The sequence below is a fragment of the Pseudopipra pipra genome, chromosome 22 (genome assembly GCF_036250125.1).
Source record: "Pseudopipra pipra isolate bDixPip1 chromosome 22, bDixPip1.hap1, whole genome shotgun sequence".
In the NCBI taxonomy this organism is placed as follows: Eukaryota; Metazoa; Chordata; class Aves; order Passeriformes; family Pipridae; genus Pseudopipra; species Pseudopipra pipra.
The window spans coordinates 1,963,341-1,984,034 of record NC_087570.1 but is presented as its reverse complement, the minus strand read 5'-3'; the positions used below and the strand labels follow the sequence as shown (position 1 = coordinate 1,984,034).

Here is a 20,694-nt window from a genome sequence, read left to right as displayed (position 1 = left end):
AAAAAAAACCAAATTCATTTCCCAGCTTCCATTTTGGCCCTTTGTAGACTGGAAAGGATCTGCAGGGTACAGGGACACCCACAAACCCCTTGTTTTAGAAACTCCTAATCAGCAGAACCCTATTTTATTTTTTTTTAGTACAGTTTCAACGAGTTAATTCGAATGAGCTACATCAGCAGAGCGAGGTTTTATTGCCAACGAACCGAGTGTGCATTTACAGCTTTGTTTTTTTTTCTTTTTTTCTGGTTCAGCTCTGAGCAAAAAATTCACCCACGTGACAGCAGCTGAGCATGAAAACCCCAGTTGCTGCTCAGCCTCCCTCTCCTGCTTGGGAATTCCGGTTTGGGAATTACAGCTCGTGGATTAAAAGCCTTGCCCAGGGACTTTGTACACTCAGATAAGTCTGAGATGCCTGAGCACAGCCTGGGCCGTGCTTGGGCACAGAGCAGTTGGGATCACTGGGATCAAGGCAGCTTCTGGAAGGAAAAATCAAGCCCCAAGTCAGCCCTGCCTCGGGTGGGTGATGCAGCTCTGCCTTGGCTGAGCAGACACCCAAAAACCTCCTCAGCAGGGAGTGCTCCCCAAGCAAACCTGCAGCAGCCTCAGAGCCAGCAGTGCAGCTGCAGAAGGTGATAAAGTGAAAGAATAAATTCAAAGCCAACCCCTAACGTAGATCTAAAGTAGTTCAGTACACTTTGATTACAGATTCCATGACCTGTGCACTCTGAAAATCAAAAGTCCGGCCACTTAGTCAAGAATAGCTTTACTATTATAAAAAGCATAAATAAAAAGTGCTGAATATAGTTTTATCTTTAAAAAAATACTAGATAAGGCTCATAAATCATTTCACCTTGCCTCTGCAAAATGATTCCCACTTCCTAGTGTGCCTAGAACTCCACTCCTTTTCCACCTCACCAGACATTTCCCCATACCCTGTTCCTTCTCTCAATTATTGCATGTTTAAATAAAATAGTTTCAAAGCAAAAAAGCCTGACACTTCTACAGTTCAAAAAGTAAACAGTTATCAAATAACTGGATACTCCACCCAGCAAACCCGTAAGCAGCTTCAAAAACAGTGATAAAGCAATTACTGCAGATTCAAGTGAAAGAGAAATCCCAAAAGCTTACCTGGATATTGTCCCAGGTACCACAAAATCCGTCTCTTTAGACCAAATCAAACCAATATTCTATTTTACAGCATTTACAAACCGAGTGTTCGTTTCTACCAACACACTTTCACTGTGATTTGAACCAAGAGTTTGCTTCTCTTTTATGGCAAAGTGCTCTCACCTGGATTTAATGAACTCAGACTAGGGCAGCACCCAGAATGGATGAGACATTATTCAGACCATCAGAGGACAAGAGGCCAGGCAGGGGCTGGGAATGAACACGCTTCCCATCTCCACTTTGGACCACAGAAACAACATGTAAGACGAGCAGGGAAAGTTCACCAGAGCTCCTCACTCCGTTTCCAAGGAAATCCCACCTCAACCAGGAAACTAATTCCACTGCAAGACTCCAACTGCAACAGCTCCTGCCCACTCCTTCACCAGCTGATGCAGCAAGACTGAAAAATGCTAAAGTTTGGGTAATTAATGATCATGAGACTGCACCACAGAGAACATAAATGTAAACATTATCCTGGGGTTTGCTGGTTCTCAGGTAAAGTACAGGGCAAACCCTTTTTTATTTTTTTTCCCCCCCCAACCAGTTCTTCCGTTGGGTTTTTTTTTTTGTTTTTTGTTCTTTCAGAAAAAAGCACAGACGATAAAATATGTACAGAGAGAAGTTAGAAACCTCTGAAAGCATCTTAGAAAAGGAAAAACACGAGACTCAGAATAATCTTGAGCGCTGAAGGCACCGTTGCTACTCCACTGGGAATGTGTCCTCTCCAGTTCTCCAGCCACCAGAGCAGTATCCCCTCCTGTTTCACTCAGCACCAAGAGCTGGAAGGGATATCCAGGGAAGTTGAGGGCATTACAGGATATTTTCCTCAAGACAATAGTGGAACTAGACAATGTTGTAGCAATTGAAGTCCAGATTCTTCCTGAACACTTGGAGGACTGTTTTTTTGGTTTTTTTTTAAAACATGGTGGTCTCTAATGCTATTCCAGGGAATCAAACAAAAAGAATTAGAAAAACACAACACGTGGATGATTCCCAGCAGCAGGAACTGCAGAGCTCTAAAAGCAGCTCAGCTACAAACCCAGAGATAGCTGCAATAACCAATAATATTTGTGGGTATTTCCACAGTGCTGACAGCAAAAGGTCAGCCACTGTTCAAATGGGCACAAGAGACAGAAATGTATACATAAAAAATAGATACTTTTCTGTGCTAGTTCCATCTATCAATAAAAAACATCCTCCAGGGGTGTTTCTTCAGCGTGTCACATCTGAGAGTAAGAGAGTGTTTTCTGGGCCAGATGTATTTAAGCTAACAAAGAGGAGAGTTGTTTTTTGTTTTTTTTTTTTAAGAAAACTTCTTAGAGCCATTATACTCGTAGCAGTGTTCAATGGAATTACAAATATACTGAATAAACCAGGCTGTTTTAATGCCACTCTCCTGGGGTGTATCTACATTCATGCCCTCGGTAAGGGAGAGGTTACAATCAAAGCTGCAGATGTGGCTGTCGCTCTCAATCAGAAAGAATCCAGTTTCCAAAAGGGAATTCACCCTGGACTACAACAACCAGAGCCCAATTTCTTCCATCCCTACCCTTGGTTGCACAGGGAGCAGTAACACAATTCCCAGCCAGGGGATCTCACAGATAGAAAACCACAACCACAGTGCAGGTCCACGCTGGCAGCCAAAGGCTCCAAAATCCAAGCAGACAGAGGGGATACTGCCACACTCCATTCCCACGGGTCTGGGGAGATGCAGACACTCAAAATTCTTCTTCCTCCACAGCAAAGTTGTTCTGCTTCTTCCTCACGTTCCAGTGCAGACACTCGGCCAGGCTCTCGAACCAGTCGCTCACGGGGTCTCGGAAGCAGATGGAAGGAAGGGGGTAGCAAGAGGTAGTGATGCTAATACTGCAATAGCAACACAGGGCAGCCATCAGGCAGGGCAGCAAGCAGCACTCTGGGCAAAACCAAACCTACTCCTGAGCTAACACAGCCCCACAGCCACCAACCTGGGAGAACAAGAGCTCCCACAGCCCGGTCCTGACCGGGACTGGGGCTCGGCTCAGCAGAGCAAAGCCAGGGCTGGGAATGGCTCCCAGCTGCACTGTGGGCACCTTCTGGCACTGTGAGAACACTGAACACAGCCCAGGATGCCCTGCAGCCCCTCTGCTGCTCTTCACATCAACCCCACAGTGACACAGGAACACCCAAGTGGCCACCTTGGCCTTTAAGTTTCAAGTTTTAACTATAAGCAACAGCACTGAGGGTCCAGAAACTAAAACAGGGCCAAACCTCATGTTTGAAACCTTCTTGCTCTCCTGAACTACTCTAAAGATGTTTCTATATTCTACAGAACTACTTTAAAGATGTTTCAGCCTCAGGGGAAACACCAGCAGTTCAGGATGGAGTTATGCCAGCTGTACATTTTCCTTCCTGGCAACTTGTCTGGGCCAAGAGGAAAAAACTCCTCCTGACTGGCAAATGCACAGTGACCTCCTCACAGCTGCCTTAAACCCCTGAAATCCCCTCCCATGAGGATGAGCCACCATACACTGCCCATAAAACCCTCACACCCTGTGTTCTGCTCTCTCAAGGCAGGAGCAAGTGAGCACAAGCATTTCCCAGGTTAACACAGCTTAAAACCACGTGGAGATTTTCAGCACCGCTGTTTACAGGCAGCTCCTGCAGATTTACATCTGCTAGAACTCCCAAGATTTATCTTGAAGTTAAAATTTATAGATTATTTTTAAAGGCATGCCCATCTCCCTTGCCAAGCTTGCAAGGTTCACATGCTTCTGTCTGAACGTTTCACTTGCTTTAATGGGAAGATATAAAGAAATTGAACCCTTTTAGTGCAGTTTGTGCTGTAAGAGGTTTATAAAAGTTTGTTTCTTCACTCTTTTAGCAGATGTCAGAGAATGAGGGAACTGCATGGATCAGGATTTTCTACACTTAGAGATACTACAATCAAAAAAAAGGCCTGACCTGTCTCCATGGCATATTTCCTGCCTCTTCCTTCCATCAAAGGAAACCCAGGCTGTGTTCCTGGCATCAGGGGAGAGCATGATCTGAAAGAGAGAAAGGAACTCCACTTCAGGTCCAGAGCATTCCCCAACCCCCCCTGCTTCGGTCCCACTCCCATGGGTGTTCCTTGACTGCCCACAACATTTATTTATTTATCACAACATATTTACACTTGATGTTTTTGGTTTACAAAGAGAAATCGGAGCGAAGGAGCCAACCTTGAGTTCCACCCCAGCAGGAACCACGATGGGCCTGAAGGACAGGGAGTGTGGGCAGATGGGGGTGATCATGATGGCAGGAACGTTGGGGTGGATCATGGAGGCTCCTGCTGCAGCTGCATACGCCGTGCTGCCCGTGGGGGTGGACACAATGACCCCTGGGGGGGACAAACAGCAAGTTTGGGACTGCACCAGCACCACAGTGGGAGACACAAATCACACAGTCGTGAAAACCAAGCAGAGAGCTCGTCCCTCCCAGCAGAACTGCAGCCTGGGACACACACACAGAGGGAAACTCCCTCCTCATCCCACCTGCCCTGCGGTTGTAGGGGAGTTGCACAAAGTTCTGCATCTCGGGTTACAGGGTTTTGTAACAGTGACTCTCACTTTTTTTAAGGGTAAGAGCTCTGCAGATTAACTCCTGCAGCCTGGGAGCTGAGGCTGTTGTGGGCTGAGGCTGTTGGGAGCTGAGGTTGTTGGGAGCTGAGGTTGTTGTGGGCTGAGGCTGTTGGGAGCTGAGGTTGTTGGGAGCTGAGGTTGTTGGGGGCTGAGGTTGTTGGGAGCTGAGGCTGTTGGGAGCTGAGGCTGTTGGGAGCTGAGGCTGTTGGGAGCTGAGGTTGTTGGGAGCTGAGGTTGTTGGGAGCTGAGGTTGTTTGCCTCCGGCAAATTCCAGACGGTCCAAGCCAATCCTTTCTGAGCTCTTTCTTGCCTTTAGCCCAAACATGTGACACCCAAAGAAACTGCCACTTGCCTCCACAAGCCCAAAAACAAATCTTACAACACCCAGTTTGTTCACTAACCAATCAACAAGCACACCTATTTCTGCACACTCATCTTTGCTGCCACGGGGGAACTGAAGCTTCAGATTTCATTTCCAGGTGAGGGAATCCTGCAGTTAAATAACCCCAGTGCCCAGCTGAGGAGGGGGGGGATGGAGCCCCAGACTCACCATCTCCCTGCACCGTGGTTATCAGGTGTCCATTCAGAAACACATCCACGTTGGACAGGTAGGAGGAAGGACCACGATCCACCACGACCTCGTTCAGGACCTGCCACGACACCAAATGTTACCCCAGCCTGGCACTGCTGCCCTGGCAAGGTAATAAAGGACAAAGGGAAACAAGTTTTCCAGACCTCCAAAAAATTCAGGCTGATTAACAGTTAGTTCCAGAAGCTGGTCACTAGTGGTTTCTCTTTTCATTTATTAAAAAAAAATAAAAAAATCTTTGCTGTATCTCACTTTAGAGCTGCTACTTCTGTTTTCAAAAGACTCCATCCTGGAGGTCTTTTCCAACCTAAGGAATTCTGTGATTTCTGTGAAATTATTGCCAAAGCAAAGCACAGCAGCAGCAGAAATGGGTACACATCCCCCTCATTCAGTGCCCACCCTGAGTCAGAGCAGCACAGATCAGTCCCACAGTGCTGGGCTGACAAGAGTCAGCTAAAGAAAAGGGGAGAGTCATAACAAAACAAGCACAAAGCAATTCAAAACCAGCATTTAGTTCTTCTGCTTGCTCTGCCCTCTGACCTGATATTGCATAATTTGCTTGCCCACTTCTTTCTCCAGGTTTGCAGACACGACTCCGTTCTCCTCGATCCCGTTCTGGACCGTCAGCTTCTCCCTGTGCTCCTTCACCACCTTCACCTTGAGCCTGCTCCTGAGAACCAGGGCTGCATTGCCTGGGGGTGGAACACACACAAAAAAACATGTTAAATGCAGAAAATCCCCCCCAGCAACGCCCAGCAAACTGCATGAAATGCCAGCCCTCTATTCCTGAGCTTCCAACCTTCCCAGTTCCATTCCCGAGGGAACTGGCCACACTTGGTCAAAGCTCAAAACTGATTCTTTAGAAGCAACGAGCAAAATTAAAGTAAAATTTCAACTCATTCCCTTCCCACCCTCCTCACTATGTGAAATTTGATTTTATAGGGACATGATCAAGATTGGAAAACGCTGCTGGGCTCAGGTGATCCTCACTGAGACAAAAGCTAAGCCTAAGGAAAATCAGAGCAGCAGAAACATGTATTTAAAAGGAAACATTCCAGAAATGTGGGGATTTTATACATCTTCTCAGGAATCTACTTTGGATACAACTCAATCTCATATTGAAGAAATAAAGCATTTATTTCCTTAAATATTCTATATTTGCCTGACTTCTCTGTTTTTAAGCACTGCCCAGAGGCTTCAGAGCTAAACTCTATTTCTATGTTTAGCTGCCATTTAATGTGAGTTCTGCATCATCTTGGACTTGTTTGCTCCACAAAGTTATTTCTGAGCCATTTTCCTTCACAGAACAGCAGCACTGGAAGGGTCAATGCAGTGCAATACTTCTGTTAATTTAATACATGTTTCTCCAGTCTCAATCTTAAGGGAGAACCCAAATGAGTTAAGAAAATTTAATTCATCTTGAGAAAAAGGCACAGAAAAAATGTAACAAACAGAAACACCCCAAGCCTTGTCCCCTTAAATTTACCTTCTATAACCTGAGTGACTTGGGACTGAAAATTCTCAAAATTAAATGGAGTAAGAAATCCAAGGGATCCCAGATGAAAAGCCATAACTGGAGGGACACTACCCTATCAATAAAGAAAAGAATCTTAAAGCCACTGAATCAAAGCAATTCACACTTCAACTCGTTGCCTGTAAATATTTTGACTTTCAATTTTATTTTTAATATTAATTTAACGTAACTTCAATGTGTAAAGTTACTTACTGTAACTTTAATATTAATTTAATGTAACTTCAATTGTGCTTAACAAAACCAACACATTTTACATCATTTTCAGAAGGTGAAACAGGAACAAACACCAAAGGACAAATGCTGAATTCGGTAGCAAAGGGGGAAAAAACACTTTCAAATGCTTCAAAAAGAAAAGGTTTACAGGGTTTATTTCTCACAGGGACCAACCTGGAAAAGTGAAGAAGCATAAAGCAAGGTCCCATCTCCTCCCAGGCAAATGATAAAGTCTATCTGATTGGAGATATCATCATAATCTGGAAGCAACATCGAAACACAAGAGATTAATTCAGTTGTAGCAACACTCTTTGTTTCCCAACTAAAACCAGGAAAAAAAATTCCAAGCTGCAGCAGCACAACGTTCCCTCACAAACATTAAAAACCCCACAGCTGGGATGGAACAACAAACATGGCCAAAAGACACTTTGGTTTGACAAACAGCAATAACTGCACCCTCAGGGAATCACTTCCATACCTTCTCTGAAGGTGCAAAACTTCTTCTTCACTGGTCCAAAATTCTCATCATTAGCTATGGCAGGGTCTTCCAACACCTTTTTTTCTACGTACACTATCATATTGTTCTCCTTGAGAGAGAGACAATAAGCTCGTTATTAAAGTCTTAAAATGCCAACACGTTTGACTCTCCCCACAATTTGCATTAGTTTAAAACATTTAAATAATATTATAATGTAATATATTATATTTATAACATTACATTATAATATTATAATATTGTTGTATTATTTAAAATTATATTTTATTTATATTTATAATAATATTTTATGGGAGTGCTCTGCATTTCTTGGTTGTTTTTCCATGTGTGGTTCTAATTCTCACGAGAATTTTGCAGCGTGCACAGACCCATCTAATAAATTAAACTACAGCCTGGAACACAGATTACATGGTGCAGTACCACTGCTGTGTTTGTTTGTTCAGGGCTTCAAGCTTTTTAAATATCCCATTCCCTGTATTTTGGGACTGCAGAAGGAAGTTTTTACTTCACTTTTTTGGTTTTTAGCTTGAAATACTTCAGCACTGATCTTGAGCTCTGAAACAGATTTTACTACACCCAGTGGCAATGGGTGTGAATATTTATATATTATATATATATTTATAATTCTGCACATTAAACAGACTCAGTAATTCAAAGAGGTTTAGATGTAAATCTTTCTCTATGGTAAAACTGGATTTTCCATCTCGTTACCTCGGTCAGGTACACACAGAGCTCCTTGAAAGGCTGCAGCAAACTGGCATCACGGATCTTCTTGATCACAAGGACACTCTTGGGGGGTTTGTTCCACGTCAACCTCTGGCTGGCTGGATCCTGGATGTGCCTGCAGGACAAAAACCCCCCTGTGTCACCCTGACCTGCTCTCACCTGCCAGTAACACACCCAGCCCTCAGCACTGCAAGGAGAGGCAGGAAAATGCAATAATTCACATTGTAATGATGCTCCTGACACCAATCAGTGCTTTGATACAGGAAGATAACCCAGGATTAAAGTGCTGTAGCTCCTGGCCCTGCTGCCATGTGAACAATGAGGGCAAGCAGGGATGGGAACAGGGATGGGAACAGCAGCCCCACAAAAGCTCTCGGATCAAACCCTTCCACTGCCACCTCCCCTGCTCCCCTCCAGCCTGTTCCAGTGCTCTGCCCTCTTCAGCCCACTCAAAGTAAGGAGAAACACTCAATCAGAGGATCAGAAAAAAGCTACAGCATAATCCCCCCCCCATTGAACATTGTAAGTCAAACAGCTTAATGTAAATTTAAAATTCATTTTAATGCCTATATTCTATATACATGTACAGCAGAAACTAAGTTAATGCAGGAGGTCTAATATCAATAAACCTGACAAGAACTGAAGTTTGCAGCACTGATTTCACTGGATAAGCCCAGAACCAGTTCCAACTTCATTCAGACAGAAGCCACTCTGCCTGCTTTGAGCTGTACTCACCAATTCCACGCAGTTCTACTAAATGAAACATTACTCCTAACACACTTTAAGATCTTCATGTTTCTCTCCAGGAGTCAGGCAAATGCAACAGCTCCAAAAAAGTCAAAGGCTGAGGCTTTTATCACTTAATTAATAAACTGGGACCTCAGAAGAAAACATTTTTCTCTGAAAAATGTTTCTCCCTATGAGAAGAGTTGCAATCAGTCCCAATAAAAAGCAGTGAGGCTTCACAGAAAAATCCCCTGTAAAACAGTTTATTCCGGATCTTCAGAGGCAAGATTTCGTCAGGAAAACCCCATTTCAAAAAAGAGCTTTAAAAGCAGGTATTTGACTTCCCCTTCCTCTCAAAGAGCACAACCACCTGATCCTTTTTTCACTGAGTCTTCATTCAGTTCCTCGTAACAGCCTTCAGAAAGCAGGTTTGCAAGCTCTGGTGCTGATGGTCATATTGAGAGACACACCAAGACCTTCACTGACTTCTGCCTGTACTTAATTTTCTGTTAACAAATCCCTCCCAGTGAAGGGAGTTTAACAATATTATTGATTACACCAGAGAAAAAACAAAACAAAACAAAACAAAAAAGGTTTTGCTTGTTTTTAGAAGATCCAAGAAAACCTCGGGTGCGGTAAGAAAAGGCAATTTACAGTTTGGTCCTCCAGCAGTGCCTCAGTTCAGCACCTTTGCTCCCCAGCTCTCCTGCCCAGGCAGCTTTTCCCTGGCACGTGTCACCCACAGGCTCTGCAGCCCAGGGCTCCTGTCCCTGCTTTATATCCCTTGTCCTGGGCCAGCCCCTGGGAGGAGCTGCTCCCCCCCAGCCAGGTGAGGAAGCACAGCCCAGGCAGGGTTTCAGCTGAACTCAGCTCTGCAGGGCACCTTTTACACCACACACGAGGAATGAGGAAGCTCAGGGTGCCCTCACCTGAGCCACACCTGCCTGGGGAGGGTTTGGGTGCCACCAGTGTTCTGAGGAACATCCCTATCTACTGATGGAAAGGTTTGGGTGCCATCAGTGTTCTGAGGAACATCACTGTCTACTGAGGGAAAGGTTTGGGCAGGTAAATATTGACTGAAATACATCACACTTAATGGAGAGAGCAAAGAAATAAAACCTTTTAAAGGGACAAAAATCACGGGATCGCAGAACGTTTTGGGTTGGGAGGGAACTTAGAGGTCACCCAGTTCCCTTCCCATGGGCAGGGACACCTTCCACTAGCCCAGGCTGCTCAAACCCAGCCTTGGACACTCCCAGGGATGGGGCAGCCACAGCTTCTCTGGGCAACCTGTGCCAGGGCCTCCCCACCCCAAAACCAGGGACTCCTGCCTTGGTCAAACCCCGACATTCCTCGTTTGACCAAGACACCATTTCCTGAGTATATAACACATGGTGTAAAAAGCAACACTTGACATCACCCAACCTACAAAATTAAAATGTTTATTTGCCCACTCAGCAGACACCAACCCTTCCTTTCACACTGATCAGCAGTCTGAAAGCAAGCCTGCCCTAACAATATTCATACAGAGAAAGTGCCAGAGATCAAACACAAAAAACTCAAACTACCCATTCTAACATCATCACCGAGGGAGGGAGAAGCCTCTCCTCAGATTCCACAGCACACAGAACAATTCCTCTCCCCTTCCTCGAGCTGTCCTGAAGGATTTTTGTTCCCCCGAGTTTACAGTGATTAAAGTTGTCATTATTGCCCCCAAACTGTGGGTTGCAGATCGTGCCAGTCTGGCAGAGCAGCCCCAGGATGGCAAAACCTCCAAACATCAGGTAAAAACACACCCACGGTGCTGGTTAGGGGGTGAGGAGTGGGAAAGCAAACTTCTCTTTGCCCCAGAATGAGCACTTACATAATGGTTTTAGGGTTTTGCAGCATACAGGCCTTTGGTCCAAACGTGGTCACTGGGCATGGTCCGTGCAGGGAGCGCGTTCTCCTGAAGGGACAAAAAAAAAACAACCAGTGAATAAAAGAAATCTGGGCACATTTGGCTCCACAGCCACCAAAACCACTTCTCTGGAACAGCTGCACTAAGAAATACAGGGCAAAGTGCATTTCTTAACCCCACATTTATTGTTACCGTTTCATTTTGCAGGTATTAACTCTCACATTTCAGGTGTCTGCACCAGCTTGGCTGCTGCAGGCACAGCAACAATACTTTTTTTCCTCTCTTCCTTTAAGATGTAGATCTTACCTGAAAGCACACATCTTTAGAATGACTAAACCTGGTGTAAATGCACAGAAAATGGCTCGGTGAGGGCTCCTCATCTCAAAAATGTCCATGCATTAGGTCTCCCAGTGTGTGCCCTGACAAGCATTTACAGTGAGATCTCCAACACCAAGGCAACTCCTTCAAACTCTTTTGCCACAGTGATGCATGTCCTGGTTATTTAAACACCTTCTTGTTGTTTAAATCTTGGCACTCAATAAATTAATGAAATGCAAACCCTTCAGTTCTACACAGAGATATCTGGAATACCAGGCTACAGTTTTGAACAGATTGAAAAAAATGCTTTTTTCTCTCCCTATTTATTTATCTCATGTGATCTTTGCCTTCAAACAAACAGGAGCTCTGAGGTCTCATTTATGCTCAAAATGAAGACAGGAGAACACAGGGTTACTCCTGGCTCCAGGATGGGATTATCTGGAGCACGTCAGAACTCACCTCCCTCCCACCTCCCTCAGCAAATCTGGAAAGGGGAGCAAAACTTGATCATGGAACTCTTGAAACGTTCTGTGAGTGCTCCCAGAATTATTCCATTAAAAAGAAGGGGGAAACATGCCTTTCCTGTGCTTAATTCACTTACCCCACTGCTTGGCAGCCACCATCATTACTGCACTGCCTTCTATTGTGTGTGTTATAAAGCAGCTCAGGCCAGCCCTGTGACTCACTCTCAGAGCTAAAAAAAACCCCTCAGAAATCTAATAAAAATCAAAACCAGATCACAGGTTACAAATACATATAATTAAGGAATAACAGCAACATCTTGCTTGTTCCATGTCTAACAAAATGTGAGCCCCCAAGATCCGACTTCCCACCGTGAAAACAGAAATTACATTCGTTTCTCAGATAATTTTTTTTCCATCTGTTAAGGCCAGGCATGACTAACCCAGTGAGATAAGAGTATTACTAAGTGTTTTATAAAGTTTACCTTATCTACATTAAAGCAGAAAAATGAGCAAGGCCTGACAGAACGAGGGATTAACGTGTGTGCCAACACGGGCAAGGGAATGACAAGTCTCCCTCCACTCGTGAGCAATTACACCTGAAATCAGGAGAGTTAAATAACACCCTGGCACAACATCACCTCCCACTTCTTGCCCCACTCAAGCTTCTCCCAGATAACTGTCATTTTTTGCCTTCTTTCAACACAGGTTGAAAGAATTCCAGGCCCCTCCCAGTAACTGGAATTCTGATCCCACATGAGGCCTCAAATATCCACGGCCAACCTTCAGGACGTTCCAGAGATGAATCAATACTTGGTGTAACTTCTCATTGAGGTTTCACTTGGGTTTATTATTTACTCAATAAAATGCCTGCACTGAATTTAAAGTTATCTGTAGTCAGTCTTTGCTAGGAATGAGCAGCAGTGCCCTGGAAATTATACATCTTTTAGGAAAATCTGCCTGTCAGTTCAGAGCAGATGGGCAACTCCCTCCATCTGAGCACTCCAGAGGAAGCCTGACAGCACTTCCTGGCAGTCTTGTGACAATTTAGCCCTAAATTGAAGACAGTGAATGACTGCAGAGCATCTTAATGAAGAAGAAATCTCAGCAGCAATTACCCCAACCCAAACCACAATGCACAGGGGCCCACAAAGATCTCTCCTGGCTGAAAAAGCAGTTATTTAGCCAGAAAATAATACACAAAAATTTGGACTACATGGCCTTTTACACAGGTTGACTGAAGTCTATGTTCATAAAGTGGAGAAGAGGAAGCCCCCCAGTTTTATAGGATGATTTAAAGTCTTATTTATTGACTACACACACCCCACCATAGCTAGGATGGAACAGTCAGAGCAGAGCCCTCAGCAAACCCCTTCCAGAAGCATTAAACACCCTGAACTCCACACACAGAGGGTATTTTCCTAACCCTGCAGCCTCTCCAGACCAAGGCTCTCAGTTCACCTCCCTGCAGCCTGTGATGTGCAGCCTCACCCACCTTGCTCTGCCTCCCAGGGACATTCCTACCAGCAAAGCAGGAACTCTGGATGACATTCCATGGGCTGGGGAACTCCTCTGTGGCTCTGGTCGTGCTTGAGAGGCTCACAGGGCAAGGAAGGTGAAGTTCTGCTGTGGTGGAAGGCACAGCAGCCCCACTGCTGCCCCAGCACTGCCCAATATTTGCAGAGGGTCCAAAGATCAGGGAATCAGAGCTTCCATCACTGTCCACATGACAAGGGCCTTGCAGCGAGAGTGGAAATTTGGCTCAAAGGAACAACTGGAACTTTCTCAGGGCTGGGGAAGTGTCTGCAAACACAAACTGACTGTGCTGCCTCACACAGAACCTAAACACTCACACAGGTTTTAACACAGCCCTAGAGCTCTGCCTAGTGGAAATAAAAGCAGCACTAGAACATTTGTAAAGATTTGCAGGAGTGTCTCTGCTGTTGATTTGTGCCTTTTTTTTTTTTTTTTGAGACTATGAACTCTCAGACACCTGTTTAGACAGCCAGGCCACTTTTATTAATTATTATTAATTACATTATTATATTGTTTTTCTTAGTTTACCCCCCACCTTCAACTTCCTGCCCTCGCTTTGGAAAACCAACCTCCCGAGGTGCGTTTTAGGGTTATACAAAAGGAGTGAAAACTAAAATCCAGCTAAATGGATCTATTTTAGCAGGAAGAGGAAGAAGCAGGAGCTTGTACCGGAATTCTTTGGTGCTTCCCAGGGCTGGTGAAGCCGACAGACTTCGTGACTTGGACCGTCCCCGGCTGGTGTTGCCCCACTCCTCGTCATCGTGACAGGCTGAGCAGTGATAGCCAGAGTCTGAGCTGCCCTCAGCCTTGCTGGCACACAGCTTCTCCCGACTCATCTCCATCCTGGAAGCGAAGGAGCCTCAGCCAGAGAGAAATTCGATCCCTGGGGAAAAAAACAAGGGGAGAAAAAAAATAAAAATGTCGGTATTAGCAAAGCTAAGGGGGCTCCCCTTCAAATCCAGATCACTGCTTTAACCCCAGGCTCGGCTGACACAGCCCCCCTCTTCTCTCAGCAGTTCAAGTGCTGGACACCAAAAAATTACTGGAGTTGTGCTTAACATCAAAAAGTGACTGGAACTGCCCCTGCTGCCGAGATGAGCCGTGTGGTTTGGGGGATTTCCCTGCTTTCTGCAGCCCCTGCTCCGTGCTCAGCATCACTCACCAAGAAGTGCTTCAGGTGGGGTCTCCCCAGTGCCCCCACAGTGGGTTTTTAATTGGTTTTTATTAAAGCTTCTGCAAGAGGAGCTGGGAGGTACATGAAACACCGAGTTCACACCCACTGACAAACACTTCCCCGAAGGATCCCAACTGGGAAGTTCTTCAAGGTAATCAGGAGACACTGGAATTAAAAATGACCAGTATGTTCCCAGATTTAGAACAGGCTTAGTACAAAGTTGTTTCAAGACTAGCACAGATTCATGTCTTCAGTTACACAAGGGATAAAATGAATTTATTTTTGATACTGAAGAGGAAGGAAAGCTTTAAATATGTGCCAAGGAATGAAGACTCAGGAAAAACTATAAAGTCTCCCATTAGGTGATACATATATTGGACACATAAAACCAGAATACTCTAAGACAGAGCATAAAAAAATACCCCTGTCAGATAATGAAATAGAAATAACCATAATAAACCTCAGCTCTTCACAAAAATCAGGTTAACTCCAAGCTGAGAAGAGAGAAAAACAAGCTGGAGGAGAAGTTGGAAGAAAGTTCCTAACTCATTTGTGACAAAATGTGTCCAAAACAAACACGACAAAATAAGGACAAATGTGAAGTATTTCACTTCCACCAATAACCAGCACGAACAGAAGATAAACAGCTGGTTAAAGCCCAGCTCTGCAGAAACAAACCAAACCAAAACCAAACCAAAACCTAAAGTTGAAATAACTGCAAAAGTTCCAGAAATCTCGTCTGTAAGTTCTCATTACTTGAAGCGAACAGAACCAGCCTTATCAGAATATAAATAGAAACCAACTTTCAGGGTATGGACAAACACCAAACTATAAACAAATAGTATCCAAGGAGAGCAGCCCAGAGGAACAGCACATTCCTCGAGGCACTGGATTCCGAGACGGGGGAAAAGTTGGTTCATTAAAAACCTGCAGATGTTTTTCAAAGTTTCATCCCTTTGGATGCACTTCCCACTTTGTCCTGTGCAGAGGGGAACTGAGCACCCCTGAAACCTTTAAAATGGGCTGTGGCTCTGGAAAACAGTCACGGAATGATGATGTTTGGCTGTAAAATCCCCAGAGGATGACACACTCCCCGATTTCACAGGTGCTGTTTCCCAGCATCCCGACTTCCAGGCAACAAAACCACCGATAAAACGCAGCTGGAATTTCAGACCCAGCACTGGCTCGTTACTGAATGAGACAGAACCACCAGCTAATCAAATTAAAAAGGACTTTTGCTCCTGCTGCAGCTCAGTCACCCCCGCAGACAGGTACAATTACTGCCACCATCAATAATTGATAACATCCTGCACTTGCAGAGGCATCAAAGTTTACTGTGGGTTACTCATTGCTCAGCGTCACCCGTGACCAGCACTTGGGAAATCCTCATTTCAACATATTCATAACTCCTCATAACTAAGATTGGGGAAAAAAATGTACCTCTATTTTGAGACAATTTAAGCTCAATGTAAAGCTTGTGCCAGTTAGGTGACTAAGGGGGGAGGGCAGAGAACAATAATTTATATAATAAGCAATAAGTAAGGAGTGTTTCCATGTGACTTTGATTGAATTATGTTCATCTGACAGATGCTGACAGTAAAGAAAATCAGATTAGCACAAAAGTGGAAGTAAGAAGGTGCACAGACCTACTAAATACAGCCTAAGAACTCCCTCCATGTAATACTTTCCAATTCAGGCTGTTTTAACTACAGCTTGCACCGTGCACTGTTTAATTAACGTTCCCTCACAAGACCTTTATTAAATAAGCAGACTTGACATAAGGACAAAACTATCACTGAACAGCTTCCAGGACTGGATCCAAAGACTTTTAAACACATGTTAACAAGGCAGTGAAAAGGCTGCTCTGCTTTAAATCATGTCAAGAATTTTAAAAATTTAAGAAAAAAAAACAACTAAGGAAAACAAGATTGCAGAATGAAGGACAATTGAGGAACTGTCAACATTCAGTATTAAATATCTGTGATGGTGACACAGGAACCAGGTGAATCACCTCTCACATGGATCCAACTGCAGTTTTACTGTAGTTTCTCACCTCAAATTTCTCTGCCTCTGTGAATTAACACTCCCATGAAGAGGTTTCATCAAACCATCTTTATATAGAGGGACACAAGGCCATCACATCCCCAGAAGGAGCACAAGGCTGCAAATCACCAGGGGACTTAATTTTATTTTTTAATGACCTGGGAGCTGTTATTTCATAACAAACTCTCCCTGTCAAAGGCTCTGCCCCGAGTGATCCTGGTTACAGGGTCAGTGCAGGTCCATCCCCACCAGATCCTCACACGCCTTCAAGGCTGCAGCATTTCTGATTTCCTGGACACTGAAGAGGTATTCAAAACACCTTGTTTTGTACCTTGTATTAGGACAAAAGAGGACAAGGTTCTATCCAAAACTGCTACCACTCACCCCACTGCTACAGAGCCCTGTCTGCTGGATCACTTAGTTCTGTGGAGAAGGTTTTTTTATGTTATATTTGGCTGAAGGAAGCACTGCAAGAGAGGTTTACCTGCCTTTGACTCCTTCCCCAGGGCACTAAACCCCCCTCTCACACGCAGAAAAAGGAACAAGTGTATCAGACAGCCAAAACTTCCTCTTGGTTTGGTTCAGAACTCCGCATTTTCGTGGGTCTGAACAAGCCCAATCCCTCTCTGACAGCAGCTGCAATTCATCCGCCCGGGTTTTGATTACACACCCAAATGCTATTTCTACCAAAAACCAGACGGTGTGACCATCACGTGTGCGACACTCGGGCAAAACAAGCCCGTTTGTTAACCCTTCCACCCCAAAACACCCCCCGGCAGCACCACGGGCAGGGCATTAACACCCCGAGCCCACCGGCCCGCTCTGAGCCGGACCCGCACCTCCGGGAGGAGCTGTTATCCCTGCGGGATGAGCTGTTATCCCTGCGGGATGAGCTGTTATCCCTGCGGGATGAGCTGTTATCCCTGCGGGATGAGCTGTTATCCCTACGGGAAGTGTCCCGCCCCGGAGTTCCCGATGGGGAACATTCCTGGGTCTGCCGGAGCTCCCGAGGAGCCCGAGAAGGATGCGGATGGGGATGCGGGATGGGGATGCGGGCACGTGGGATGGAGATCTGAGTGGCCCCGGCGGGGACACGCACCGGGGACACTCACGGAGGGACAGAGGGACACGCACCGGGGCAGGACAGGCACCGTGGGGACAGGACACGCACTGGGGACCCGCACCGGGGGGACGGACGCCCATGGCGGGGACACACGGACACCGGGACACACCCGGGGGAAAAGAGAGAGACGCACAAGGGACACGCGAGCAGCGGGGGGACAGAGGGACACACCCGCACCAGGGGGAGAGAGGGACAGAGGGACACGCACCGGGACACATTGCACCGGGGGGACAGAGGGACACGCACCGGGGGGACCCACGGACACCGGGGGGGCAGAGGGACCCGCACCGGGGGGGTGTACAGAGGGACCCGCACCGGGGGGGACAGAGGGACCCGCACCGAGGGGAACAGAGGGACCCGCACCGAGGGGTACAGAGGGACCCGCACCGAGGGGACAGAGGGACGCGCCCCGCTCCCCCCGGGCCGGCCGCGCTCCTGCGCGGGTGGGCGTTCGCGGTCCGGACTCACCGCGGGCGGTGTCTCAGCGGCGGTGCGGGCTGTGCGGGCGGTGCGGGCGGTGCTGGGCGCCGTGCCGGGCGCTGTGGCGGGCGCGGGGCGGTCGGTGCGGGGCGCGGGCCCGGCGCTCCCTGCGCGCCTCCATCGTCCCGTCCCCGCCTCCCCGCGCGCAGGCGCGGAGCCGCCCGGGCCCAGCGCGCAGGCGCGGCCGCTGCGCGGGGCCGCCCCCCCCCCCCCCCGGCTCCCTCATGGCTGGTTGATCGCCCAGATATTTATTAATTAATTAATTAATCGGGGATGGTCGGGTTTGTATAGTGGCCAACAGTGCGATCCCGCACGGGTACGGGTACGCGCGGGAGAGGTGCAGGGTGTGGGACATGGGGCAGCTCCCCTCCGACCACCCCACCACCCCCAGCCATCATCTCCTCAGACCATCTCCCCTCCAACCATCATCTCCTCAGACCATCTCATTTCCAACTATCTCCCCTCTCACCATCTCCCTTCTGACCATTCCACCTCTACCCATCTCCCCTCTGACCCTCTCACTCGGGACCATCTCCCCTCCAACCATCATCTCCTCCAGCCATCCCACTTCCAACCATCCTCTGACCATCTCCCCTTGAACCATCATCTCCTCCAACCCTCTCCCCTCAGTCACAGAGTCACCCCCGACCATCCCCCCGTGTCCCCCCTACCTGCACTCCCAGGACAGGCACAGTTTGCACACCCACTTGTCTCCCTGTGCCCTCCAGCTCCCACCACGCCTTCCCCTCCCTTTGCCAAGGGTGTAGCTGTTGGCACAGCTCACCCACACCCTCCTCACATCTCCCACAATACCTGTCCTGAACTTTTACCCTCAAGTGGCCTGACATCATCAGTTAAATTCTCTCTCTGGTACAAACCCCCTGTTTGACAACACACATTACTGTGTCAGAGTCACTCAAATACAGGCGGAAGGTGCTGAAATGGAGGAAACCATTTTCCAGTCTGTACTTGATCTGGAAAAACAAAAGGCATCTGTTTTCAGTCCCTTGAAATCACCAGGAGCTTTGTCACAGAAAACCAGATCCTCCAACAGAGGCAGGATCAAGCCCCTGTACAGATGCCAACAGCAAAAGACTCCTTCAGTTACCAAACCCAGGCAGGTTTTCTAATTCCTAAATTGCATCTCAAACCAATAGTACTTTAAAGAGATCACAGACTCAGTGGATAAATCACATCAGGACAAAGCCACAAAGTGAGAACAAGTTACCCCACGTGATAATGTGGCAATCGGGGATTTTGTTTTCTCCTTCATGTAGGAGTTTGTTTTCGAGAAACTGGAAGCTGTAAACAACTGACAGTCAGCAAACGCTGAGACAAACTTGAAAAAGAGGAAGCAGTTGCTACATGTGGGAAAATTCCAGGTTACATCACTTGTGAAAGTCCAGGGGGTTGAGTTAAAATGTCACTTCAGTCCTTCTTGCTCAGCCCAGTCTGCAAGGAATTAAGGCAACAACACAGTGCTATGCAGTTAATGATGTCTTGGGGTCTCAAATGTCTTTAATGAGGTGGAAGAGATTCCCAAACTGTGAAGGGACACCAGAACATGACACTGGGCAGGAACTCAGTGCTCAGTTTTACAGGGTCAAAGCATTAACCTGAAGTCTGCAGTGAAACATTCCAGGTGAGAGGAGCTTGGACACCTCTGTGAGCCACATCTGTCCACACCCAGCTACTGCCCAAGGAGTACACTGTCATTTGAGCTGGCTCTTGGCATGGATTTTCCCAAATTCATTAAGAAGAAAGTAATAAATCCCCACTAGAGCCATTTTCCACACCAGTATACAGTGACTGTTAAAAAACACACATTTCCAGTGGCAGGTTCCTTTTCCCCACACACAGAGTAACCTCCCACAGTTACTCAACACTTTGTAAGAGGCATGAACTCTGCAGCACTGAGCACTTAACCCTGGTAATTGGTGGAGATAAGTCTGCTAAGCAGCTGAGCTGGGCCTATTTATAAAAGAGCTACGGCTAAAACAGCAGCTCTGAGCTGGGCAGGTCCAGCCTCGACCTTGGGAGCTCTGCCTGGGAGGCAGGAAGGATGTCCCAGGCTGATGTACCAGCTCTTCCCTCCACAGACTGAAGGGCCATAAGAAACAGAAGAGTTTTAGGTCCCTTTTGAGCTCGTCCTCCCCAACACCACCAGCAGAACAGTGTAGCTCAGCTCTCTAACCCCAGGTTGTGTTCCCTCTCTCCCAGGGAAAATAAAGAGAAATGTTGGCAGCAACTTGAGAAAAAGGAGCATAAAAACATTCTGCTTTTTTTTTTTTTTTTCTAATGAGGCTCTCAGTTCTTGGAAATACAGTTTGACTGGCTTTAGATTAACAAGAAAGATAATTTAACAAAACCGCTGTTGTTTGACAACTTGCACAGAAGATGTGCCTGACACAGAGAGGCTCTGTTCAGTCTCCACCTACACCCCAAACCTGCCTTCAGCGGGAGGTGTTTCCACAGAGCAGGAAACAATTAGCAAATTGTCTCTATTAACATCCAGCAGGGCTGAAGAACATAGTTCTTACCTCTCAGCCTCAATTTCAAATAGTCTCTGATGACTCAGAATTCCTGAGGAATCATGAGGAATAAAACTG

At 46.5% G+C, this 20,694-nt stretch overlaps 1 protein-coding gene across 6 annotated transcripts; it reads right to left on the bottom strand.

The window, feature by feature from the left end:
• Positions 1 to 221: 221 nt before the first annotated feature.
• On the bottom strand, positions 222 to 18,216 carry NADK (NAD kinase). 6 transcript variants are annotated; one of them, XM_064678979.1, is made up of 12 exons: positions 18,074 to 18,216; positions 13,935 to 14,148; positions 10,915 to 10,998; positions 8,310 to 8,439; positions 7,581 to 7,689; positions 7,277 to 7,362; positions 6,842 to 6,944; positions 5,896 to 6,047; positions 5,317 to 5,416; positions 4,368 to 4,525; positions 4,111 to 4,193; positions 222 to 3,033 (listed from the first exon to the last, which is right to left on the bottom strand). In XM_064678979.1, the coding sequence occupies exons 2-12, from the start codon at positions 14,105 to 14,107 to the stop codon at positions 2,886 to 2,888; spliced, it is 1,326 nt and encodes a 441-aa protein (XP_064535049.1). In that variant the 5' UTR covers positions 14,108 to 14,148; positions 18,074 to 18,216; the 3' UTR covers positions 222 to 2,885. The 6 variants fall into 6 exon arrangements, with proteins under 6 accessions (XP_064535049.1, XP_064535050.1, XP_064535051.1 ...); XM_064678980.1 differs by lacking the exon at positions 18,074 to 18,216 and adding an exon at positions 14,428 to 14,563; XM_064678981.1 differs by lacking the exons at positions 13,935 to 14,148; positions 18,074 to 18,216 and adding an exon at positions 13,254 to 13,667.
• Between the last annotated feature and the right edge of the window lie 2,478 nt (positions 18,217 to 20,694).